The sequence below is a fragment of the Panthera uncia genome (genome assembly GCF_023721935.1).
Source record: "Panthera uncia isolate 11264 chromosome A1 unlocalized genomic scaffold, Puncia_PCG_1.0 HiC_scaffold_17, whole genome shotgun sequence".
Classification (NCBI taxonomy): domain Eukaryota; kingdom Metazoa; phylum Chordata; class Mammalia; order Carnivora; family Felidae; genus Panthera; species Panthera uncia.
Window position 1 is genome coordinate 73,871,434 of NW_026057577.1, and position 11,717 is coordinate 73,883,150.

Below are 11,717 nucleotides of genomic sequence, written 5' to 3' on the forward strand. Positions count from 1 at the left end.
CCCGTTCATGCTCTGTTTCTCTCTGTCCCAAAAATAAATAAAAAACGTTGAAAAAAAAATTAAAAAAAAAAAAAAAAAGAAAACGGGATGGGCGCCTGAGTGGCTCATTTGGTTAAGCGTCTGACTTCAGTCCAGGTCATGACCTCACAGTTAGTGGGTTCAAGCCCCACATCAGGCTCTGTGCTGACAGTGCAGAGCTGGCTTCAGATCCTCTGCCTCTCTCTCTGCCCCTCCCCGACTCATAAGTACTTACTCTATCTCTCTCAAAAATAAATAAACATTAAAAAAAAAAAAAAAAAACCTGGCTGACTGAATGAAGAGAGGGTAATTTTGAGGACAAAACAAATGCCTAATGAAGGAAAATACTGATTTTTTAAAAATGGGTAGGAGGGACGTATCCACCTACAAAGTGGCTATGGCATTGCAGTCCAGAAAATAGTTTGAAAGGTATTTGAAAGCTGGTGGCTTCAGAGCTCAGCTGTAAGACCACTGTAAACTACACCATAATGAACAATTTGGGTCCATAAAACATTGTATCTTTGATTGCTTCTCGGAATCTAACAACAGAAATACTGGAGGTATAGTCTCTTCATTATAACATTGTGTATTGATTCCTATTAGCATTGCATAAATATGGATATTCAATACCCAAGTTTAGTTTTTTTAGAGGGCACACATTTCATGCCCAATCACTGCTGAATTTTCATCTGCCCAGTCCAATAAAAGATAACAGTTGGGACTGTGAGCTCAGAAATTAGAGTGCGTGGGTCTGAACCCTTGCTCTGCAATTGACTAAATATGGCACATTTCCTTTCCTGATGACATGGGGATAATAAATACTCATATGTTTATTGTGAGTGTTAAATTATGCTATTTGTTAAATGCTCAGCACAGTAAGCACAGTGTCAGACAAAGTAAGCATCCAATAAGTGTCAATGAGTATTATTCTTATTGTTAATGTTATTGATTTGCAAATAATAAGTAATATAGTTCTTCAGCTCTATTATTGCTTGTCAGCAGTGGATGAAACAGAGTTACAGCTTGATAAATGTTTTGATTTAATTAACAATGGGTGGTGGCAGATCTTGTTTAGTGGAAATGCCAGAAGCGAGGGGGGCATTGTTTAATGTACACTGTAGGCAACTTCATCTATGACTTCCGAAAATTAAGAACCAAATGGTCAAAACCAACACTTCAAAGTGTTCAATTTGGCTTAAAAGGAACTTTGTACTGAAAAGCTGGTGAAATGTTACAAGGTCTTCAAGTGGTGGTGTTCCCCAGCTGTTCGTTAGACTTAAGTCTTTTACTTCCCTTTAAGAAAGCAAAGACTCTGCTTTGTTTGCTTGTTTGTTTTAGTCTACTGAGGTGTGGCTATAATGGAGCTACCATGCTGGATTCTAAGAGGGTTAGGTTAAAAGGCCCAAAACAAAAAAAAAAAGACTAGACTATTGGGAAAGGAGATGTTAATGATAAGAGTGGCATTCTCACAAGTTTCTGGATTGTGTAGCAAAATTAAACATATAGCAGGAAGTCAGATACCTGAAATTCCAGCATGGTCTTCCCCATGTTTGACTCTAACATGTAGTGGTAGGCTCCAATGCTGGTGCTGGGGTCGTCTGCATCATCCAAAGTGCCCTTGGGAGGAAAGCAGAGAAGGAAAATATTATGGATTTTCCCTCCTCTTCTTTTGGTGTTCACGAATTAATGCCATGGCCCTACAGTGAAATTTCTATTTTCCTGACCTTTCAGGTGTGCATTCTACAACCAAGTGTCCAGTTGATTTGGGATAAAATTCTTAATCTCATCATGACTCAGAGTAAAGAGGAGGATTTTGTAATCAATTTGAATCTAGATTTTGATTAGAATGTTAACTAATTATATACTTGCTAAAAGAATAATTTTCCCAAAGTAGAAATTCCTGTATCTTGCACAAGGTCTTTGCTGTTGATGGTGGTAATGTGTGAGTGGTTGCCCTCTGAGGCTGCCTTCATCTGTTATTTGAAACACTGAAATGCTGACCCTGTTCTGATTTGATGGCAACCAGGCAAGATTATATAACGGAGAGGGAAATAATTCTCTGGTTGTACGGACCATTCATATTTTACTGCCATGATTCTTAATGGGGGTTCTTATAATATGTTGGTGTTTGACCTGGAGACATGGATCTTGGTGTATATTTTTTCACTTCTGGACTGCTTAATCTTTAGGAAACAAGGTGGGTGGGTGACGAGTAGAACTGAAATTTCTCTTCAATTTAGTTAGGGGTAGTAACAATAAAAAAAACTAACACAAGCTGTGGGCTGGCATTGGGGCCTGCCCTTTAGTATCCCAGGGCGTTGGATTTCTGGGAAAGTGGGCAATGCCTTTGTGAGACTGAACAAACAACTGCCAGCATCAGATACTAGCAAATTTATAGCTTTTGAATGCAATAACATTAACATGCTGCTGCTGAAATATTTATGTTGGCTTTTTAAATATCCCAGAGGAAATCCATCCAGAGCCTGCAAACCTTATATATTCTCTTTCCTGAGAAATTTCCATGAAAAAAATGATAAATTACATTTACACTGAGGGCCCCTCCCTGCTCCTGAGTAAATTCCACACATATAAATCAGGCATCATTTTCCTAACTCTCTTCCTCAAAGGCACTTAAAATTTACAGGGCAAGAAAATAAAGGCTTCCTTTCATCCTGACAGCAGATACAGAACAGAGCCCCCTGATGTCTTCCTGCCAGGTCAACCACTCTCTGTCCCTTACCCCTTCTCTTATCTCTCTTGGGGGTGACAAGAGCATTTACGAGGGGAAAAGGAACAAAAGGGTCACTGCTAGGGCGATAATGTGTCCTTCATTTTCAGCAGCTTCTCCAAAATGACAGAACCTTTATAAACAGATTAAGGTAATCAGAGAATGTAAATCTCAGATGGGGTTTATCCATGCTAATGGCAAAATCAGGAGGTGGCTAATTCCCTCAGTAATACCAAGTTCCTGTTTTTGGAGGACACACACAGAGACACCTGCCACAGTAAGAAACCAAGGCTTCGTCCATTGTAGTTTGCAGGTAACAAGTATCAGAAGCTCCACATAATACAAGGGGCAAATCATCTACTCCTGGATTTCTAAGACAGTTTTTGTTCTTACGCATTTTGCATTAATTACGTCCATTATAGAAATTTTCTCTGTAAAAAGTTTTCAGCTCTCTGAAAGAAGTAATTCCTATTAAGCATGATAATTCTAAGAGCTAACAAATATTGGGAATATGGCTTTTCCATATCTGAGCAGTCAGCCTTTCCTTAAAAATACAGATTGCCGGAATCCTACACTGGCTGGGGAATTGGTACTTTTACTAAAGCACTTCAGATAATTTTTATCATCAGTCAAGTTTGGGGGAAAAATGAGCTAGTTTATCTCTACATTAAAACAGTATTCAGTTGTATGCATTCCCAAACCCTAAAAGAATCAACGCTTTTCAAACAGCTAACATTCAAGTAAACAAATCAGGATGGATCAAATTATCTACTTTGATTTAAAGTTTGGTTAATGGTGATCCAGGGCGTCTAAAAAATATTTCTGTGATGTGGCATAGGAAGACAGTTCCAATTTCTTGATTTCTAATCCAAGTGTTAGTTTTGTTGAAAATCAATGATTTCATGGGTAAAACTTAAACTTGCACAATTCTTTTTTTTTTTTTTTTTTTTTTTTAAGTAAACTCTATGCCCAGTGTGGTGCTTGAACTCACAACTGAGCCAGCCAGGCTCCCCAAGTTCTTTAAAAAAAGTTCCTGCACAAGGAACTCCCCAAGTTCTTTAAAAAAAAAAAAGTTCCCCAAGTTCCTGCACAGTTCTTAAAGAATTTGCTTATTTGAGTATTTCCCAAGATTGAAATGCCTCAGTGTTTCAGTGCAGCCAGCTCTACCCTAGTGGGTACTCACACTGGTGGAGGCAACTGCTTCCTGCACACTCTCCATAATGAATTCCTTAGTGATCCTTCGAGAGGGCAGCTCATTGAAGAGGGAGTTGATTAGGGCCACTTTAGCTGCATCCCGTCTGGCCTCAGCTCTACTTAGGCAGCACTTAAGAAGAAAAGAGAAAAGGAGTTATTACAGGATTCAGCATCTCACCATTTTTTTCACTGCCTCAGTGGATCTCTGGACATTTCCATTCATACATTTACTCTCTGCACCTATTCTTCCTTACTCATTGCTAATCCCCTGAAGATCATGAGATTATCTTTCTGCCCTAGAGTCCATGAAAATGTCTTGGTTGGTCTTCCATTGATTTTTGTCTTATTTTACTGTCGTTGAATGTCTACTCTGCACCAGAGGCTTTGCAAACTGTTAATAAATAATAATAAAAGTAATAATGGCTACTACTGTGTACTTGGTGATTACATTTGTCTTCAGTGCCTTCCTCAAATCCTTATTTCAGAAGGAGAAAAATGTAAGGAAAGAAGGAAAATGGGAGATATATATTTTTTTAATTTTTATTTTATTTTTTTTTATTTTTGAGAGAGACAGAGAGACAGAACATGAGCAGGGGAGGGGCAGAGAGAGAGGGAGACACAGAATCCGAAGCAGGCTTCAGGTTCTGAGCTGTCAGCACAGAGTCAGATGTGGGACTCAAACCCATGGACCATGAGATCATGACCTGAGCCAAAGATGGACACTTAACCATCTGAGCCACCCAGGTTCCCTGGAGATATTTTTAACAGAATAATTGAAAACACAGTTTCCGGAGTTAGACTGCTTAGATTCAGATTCAAGCTATGGTACTTATTTGCTGAAAGACTATAGGCAAGTTAGCCCTTTCTGTGTCTCAATTTCCTCCTCTGTAAATGGTAATAATAGTAATTCCTATGTCATCACATTGAGGATAGGCACAATTAGTTAATATAGGTAAAATCCTGAGAACACCTGACACATGGGAATATCTGAGTCTTATATGTGCTTACATGTCCAGGTTAGGACAAGGGAGCTAATGTCAAAATCTATTGTTTTTCTTTTCCAGCATTTATCCCCCACTTTCCTTCTAATAACCATTCCCTGATATTCTTGAGGACCACCCTTTCCACCTTGCTCTCAGTCCACACAGTTTGGGTAGGATATGCCCTGTTTGGTCTTTCTGAAGTTAGGAACCATAGGCAGACTATGATTAGCAACTCATTAAAAAAAATAATAATTCCTCCTAAAAGTAATATTGCTCTCCATTCTCCTAACCTCACTTTCCTGTGGCTCACATGGGTCACTCAATGTGTCTTGATTCTTTTCTATCCTGTTTCTTTTGTTGTCAGCTACAACTCCTCTTATTCAAATTCTGGCTTAGCATGGACCCTGGGGGTCCAGGTACAGGGATGAAGCCCTGTGAGAACTGCACTGTCCTTGGAGCTCACTCCTACTGGAGGGTGTGATGCCATTTCTCCCACAGGTTCCTATGAACTGCCAAGGGTCATAGAACCTACTCCAGAACTCCTGGTGGGAAACAAGCCCTGGGAAGAGAAGCCCAGAAGCAGGTCCTGGTCAACAACGTAGCCAGTCACCTCTGGCTCTGCTACTTCATGATCATGAGACCCGGGCTTCCTAAACTTTGGGACGTATTTCCTCACTGGACAAATGGGGAGGCCAGGCCCTCTGGTCTCCAAGGCTCCTACCACCTAAAATGCATGCTTCTCAGAATCAGTAGTGGTTGGTGACTGATGTGGAAGAACAGGGAAAATACCAAAGATCCCAATTTATTTTGTAGTTTTGTAGCCTCAAGAATTCACTAATTCCACAGGGAAAAAGCCAAACCCCCTCAGTTTGCTTTCCACACCTCCCCACCTCTACCTCATCTGCCCCACTCTGACTATGCGGACACTGACTGAGGAACACTTCAAACTCGTGCTCTTGTATCTTCCAGAGGCTGGCCTCTCCTCTCCATCTCCACAAACCCAGTACAAATCCCCTGAGGTCAGGCCCCAGCCCCTGTGATTTTCCCACTGCAACCTCCCTCTTTGGACAGTTGAGACAACTATTGTAACGATCCCGTACTTGGCTACGGATCACTTCTTCCTGCCCCTCTCCCAACCTCCAGGCCTGGGAAGGCAGCTTGTATACTTCTTGAGCATCCTCCAGAGTGCCTGCTCCCAGGGTCAGCACTTGGAAGTGCTCCACATGGTTAGGGTCCAGATGAAATAACGACAAGACTTCTGAAATAGAAACGTGACCCCAGGGAGGATGGAAAAAACGTGCAGTAGCCTAACAAAACAGCAATTATACACAGCTATTTTAATTTATAACACAGAGAGAGTTCCAATATCTCCTTTTAAATAAAGAATGATGCTGGGGTGCCTGGGGGAGGGGCTCAGTTAGTTGAGCATCTGTCTTAAAAAAATTTTTTTTAATGTTTATTTAATTTTGAGAGATAGAGAGAGACAGAGTGTGAGCAAGAGAGGGGCAGAGAGAGAGGGAGACACAGAATCCGAAGAAGGTTCCAGGCTCTGTGGTCAGCACAGAGCCTGACACAGGACTCGAACTCACGAGCCGTGAGACCATGACCTGAGCCGATGTAAGACGCTTAACTGACTGAGCCACCCAGGAGACCCTGAGCATCTGTCTCTTGGTTTTGGCTCAGGTTATTATCTCACAATTTGGTTTGTGAGATTGAGTCCTGCATGTCAGGCTCTACACTGACAGCATGGAGCCTACTTGGGACTCCCTCTTTCTCTCTTTCTCTGCCCCTCCCCTGCTCTGTCTCCCTCTCTCTCTTCTTCTTCTCAAAGTAAATAAACTTAAAAAAAAAAAAAAAAGAATGGTGCTAAAGTTCTAAAATATATATGAAAGTGATTTGGGGTTTTTCCCCTTAGAGTTGAATGACAAGCAAGAAGGCTTTGGGATAGCTTCAGGCAGCAAAAGTCTTTTAAGATTTAGCTCTCTCCTGAGGTTTAGGCTACTTTATTCAATTAGGGGGGTCTGGACAGATAGGTTGATTTTGTCATATGGACTTGGCTGAGAATTTATGGAACACTGAGTTCTGAATCAGTGGGCTTTCACGGAAGCTCAGATGTTACCACTTCCAGGAAGTTTTCCCTGACCACTCCAAGGTGAGGGTGGGAGGATCACTGTTCATGAGAGGCATTCACCACACTGCCATGTAATTATCTGCCAGTGCTCTGCCCCATAACCCTAGGCGGTAAGCATCCTAAAGGCAGAGTCGGTGACTAAGTCATTTTTATGTCTCTGTACTTGAAATATAGCTTGTTGAATGACATTCAGCTTGTTGCTGTATTCAATTGAATACAGTCTAGAAAATTCAACAAGTCTTTTTTTTTTAATTTTTTAAAAATGTTTTTATTTATTTTTGAGGGACAGAGACAGAGCATGAGTGGAGGAGGGGCAGAGAGAGAAGGAGACACAGAATCTGAAGCAGGCTCTAGGCTCTGAGCTGTCAGCACAGAGCCCGATGCAAGGGCTTGAATTCACAAACCCACGAACCGTGAGATCATGAAGTGAGACAAAGTCAAACACTTAACTGACTCAGCCACCCAGGCACCCCAAAAATTCAGTAAGTCTTTAAGGCACCTGACAAAATGCTCAAAAAACCCTCAGAAAGAAGAGAATTAAATATATGTACTTATTATTTTAAAAATCCCATTTCAATATACCCTGTATGGTATGTATAACACAATAATATAAAAATCTATTAATATGTGAATTTCTGAGGGATAATTGCCATTAGTTCAGGCACTCTAAGATTACCATTTTTGCTTGAATGTAGAATATGTTTATTATTCTTTGTAAAGTCAGTTTCCCATCAGAAAGCAAAGTTTTTGCAAATATTACCTGACATCTGTAGGAGTATCCCATTTTAATAGGAATTTTCTTTACAAAATCTATAATAGAGCCATTGGGGGTTTCAGAGTTTAGAGAAATTAGATTCAGATCTGGGCAATCTTAAGAAACTTTATATAGCTTTCTATCTAAATAATAGCAATTTAAACTGTCTTTCATAGAGAGAGACCTAGTAAACACTACTTAGATAAAAGAAGCTATCTATTTTAAATAAGACCAGCTAAGTAGTAGATCAAAGGCGCCACATACATTTACAACCAAATGGCACTGCTTTTGAGATCAAAGTGCTGCTGGGCTGAGAGAACAGAAGAGCCTTTTCCCAGAAAGCATGAAAAAGGACTACGGAGACTTCACCAATATCAAGATTTTAAAGCAGACACATGTCTTTACTTATTTTATTGTTTCAATGTACAGAATCTTTGGTTAAAATGTGGGAGAAAGTGTACCAATTAATAAGTACATAAAATAAAATAAATTCTGAATCATCAAAAGGCTTTTCTTGCTATTGTTCTTTGCATTTCTAAAAGACAAGTACTTCAAAATGTCTATAATGTTAACCAGCCGCTTTCTTCTAAAATTTAGAGCTACAATTCCAAGCCAGTAAAGGCTGCATATTTTTCTTTAGGGATATTTAAATGGGATCTCTCAAACCATAAGGGCCTGCACTTGGGCAAGAAATGTAGCCAGAAGCAATCTGCTTGGCAAATCTACATCAGAGTGTGGATTCTGTTGTAAGAGTAGGCACCATTACGGTTACCATCAGTAGGAAATGCTGCAAGAAAATAAAATAGGGTAAGTGACAGGACACTTGTGTCCTGTCCAAATTGGTCATCAAAGACATCAGTTGGAGAGTGAATGAAGTATGATGTTATTTCAAAACAACTTCCTGCTAGAATTAGACTTCCCAGGTTGTATGGTTTATTCTGTTTTTCAGCCAGACCCCAATCATAAATACAGATTCGTAAACCATGCCTTATCCGCTAACCATTCTTACTTGTTAATATAGAGAGACAACTTCTGTCCTTTGCACTTTGTTAAAGTGCAGAGCTGGAATATTTAATAGTTGAGATAGTCAGCTGTGGATTTCTTAGGCATGTGAAGCTACATGATTTTCAAGCAGCTAGTAGACCCCACTCAGACATTTATCTTGATGCTCAGATGCCTTTCATTTGTTGATACATTATAAATCACAATAATCATTTCAAAGCCTCCTGGCTCGAATCTAAAATTAAAGCAAAAAATAAAAAATAAATAAAAGAGTGCGGCAGTGCTGAGGAAAACTATTGGAAGGCAGTGGTACCCAGCCCCAAGATAGCTCCCCATGATCTCTGCTCCTGGCATCCACGCCCTTATGCAGTCCCCTCCCACACTATTCCAGGGCTGGTGTATGTAACCAATAGAATGTGACAGAAGTTATATGGTATGTCACTTTCAATATTAGGTTATAAACGGGACTGTGGTATCTGTCTTGGTAACACTTGCTTTCTCTCTTAGACAGCTTTCTCTGGGAAAAGGCCACTGCCATGTTGTAAGCAGTGCTACAGAGAAACACACATGGTAGGGAACTAATGCCTTCTGCCAACAGACATCTGAGTGATATTGGAAGCTGATCCTCCAGAACAGATCAAGCCTTCAGATGACTTCAGCTCCAACTGACAGCTTGACTATAAACCTCCAGTATGAGACAATGAGTGTAAGTTTTGAGGTAATTTGTTACCCAGCCATAGATCACTGATATAAAGGCATTTCTCTTTGTTATCTTATTTTGCAGATAAGGAAACAGAGGTCATATCCCAAGGTTATATAACTTAAAAAGTGACTAAAAAAAGATTAAACCCCAGGTCTCCCTGACTTGAGAGCCAAGATTTTTAACTACTACACTATTGTGCTTGTCACAGAAATGGTCACACACCTTGGAATAGATGGAATAAATAATTTAGCTAAAATCTCATAGCACTCCTCAAATTGATATAGTTCTTTAGCCAAAGCTCCTATTTTGATATTCTATGGGTCATTTTGACAAAAGACTTTAAGATTGTCTCCTCCCATCCCCGCATGACAAATTCAACTTCATTCAGAACAAAAAGCCAAAGAGGAAGCAGTATGCTGTGGCAAGCATCTGTGCTTAGTGAAGAGGGGAATGTGCTGACAATTATTCTATATCTGCTTCCTTTCTACCGTCCTTTTGGTGCTTTCCTCTAACTGGACAATAGGAAGAAGAAAAATGGAGAGAGAGGCCAGCTATGATTAGATGAGAAGATCAAATGTCATCCCTTGTAGGAAATTTCTAATGCTGGCTGGAAGTTACCCCTTGATGAAGTATGGGGCCAAGAGAATTTATAATTCTACCACATATGAGTGCTCAATAATTTTAAGAAGTGTTTGCTAACTCTTCAAGAGAAAAAGTCATTTAAATTAAATGTCCCCAACTCCATTAGATAAGAAATTACCCCAAGACCAGTTCATTCTTGCCTTATATTTTATTTTGCATGCTAGATCACCAACAAGCCACTAAGAGCCCTAGGTACACTGTGAAGATCATTGATAAGCCTAGGCCAGGATCTGAACCAAGAGTTCAGAAACTTTAGTGTTCATAGTAAGATCACTGGGGGAAATGGTTAAACATGCACGTTTCCAGGCCCCAATCTGACCAATTTAATCAGTTTCTTTAAAAGGATTGCAGTGAGGAGGTCTGCATTTTAACTTTCTAGGTGATTCTGAGGCAGGTGAATCCAGGACTTCTCTTGGAGACTTCTGTCCCATTAGTGTCTCACTTGTAAATATCAGGGGCAGAACCATGATTTTGTGGGGCCTGAAGTTCACACAATTTGGTGGACCTTGTTTAAAGAAAATATGAAATTATGAATTTAAAAAGTTGGCACTGTGATTTGGAAGGAACCTAGATAGAAGCTTCACTGGCTTCATGGTTGAAAAGTCGAAGTCTCTCCTCTACTATACCAAAACATTCTACACTTCTATACTCTGGTCACCAACACAACTATTTCCCCCATGCAAACAAATTCTCTGACACCAGCTGGATGTCCTACATTTTAACATAATTCTTAAACTATCTACCTGGAGATAGCATCACATCCCATAGATTAATGGCTCTGTCCTACAAGACTGCTCCCACTTCAGACATCAATAGCAAGTCCAGATTGTCACCTAGGTTTCTGATTAACCTGTTAAAAATGAGTAGTTCCCATTACTCCCTCCTCTTCTATCATTTTCTAGAACAACTCTCAGAATTCAGGAAAATGGTACATTTATTAGTTTACTCATTTATTATGAAGGGATACAATTCAGGAACAGCCTGAGGAAAAGATGCATAGGGCACAAATGTGGGAAGGGGCTCAGAGTACCATGTCCTTCCCAGGTGTACCACCTTCCCAAAGGTGGTACTTCCATATGTACACTAACCTAGAAGCTCTCCAAGTCCCATCACTTAGGATTTTTGTGGAGGATTCATAACATAGGCATGATTGATTAGATCTTTGACCATCAATGATTAAGTTAATTTTTAGCCCCTCTCCTAAGAGGTCAGTTGCTTGGTCTGAAACTTTCAATCTTCCACTGGTTGAAGATTTGGTTGGTTCCTTTGGCAACCAGCCATCATCATTAGGGGCTTTTCAGAAATCACCTCATTAACATAAACTCAGGTGTGGTAGAAAGGGTTTTTTTGTGAGTAATAAAATATACCTTTTTATTCTTACCACTTAAGTTCTCAGCACTTTAGGAGTTTTGCGCTAGGGACCAGGAAGGATAAAGACATATGTGTTGAAGAATAAGAAATATGTATTTCTTGGGGCGCCTGGGTGGCGCAGTCGGTTAAGCGTCCGACTTCAGCCAGGTCACGATCTCGCGGTCCGTGAGTTCGAGCCCCGCGTCAGGCTC

General features: G+C 40.1%; 1 protein-coding gene across 1 annotated transcript in view; it reads right to left on the minus strand.

Annotated features, from left to right (window-relative positions):
• LIX1 (limb and CNS expressed 1) overlaps positions 1-11,717 on the minus strand; it is a 55,080-nt gene that overhangs the window by 12,412 nt on the left and 30,951 nt on the right. Inside the window, exons 4-5 of the mRNA XM_049647642.1 lie at positions 3,930-4,070; positions 1,540-1,635 (exon numbers count right to left, since the gene is read on the minus strand). Coding sequence (XP_049503599.1) covers positions 1,540-1,635; positions 3,930-4,070 — 237 coding nt within the window. The remainder of the gene's footprint in view (positions 1-1,539; positions 1,636-3,929; positions 4,071-11,717) is intronic.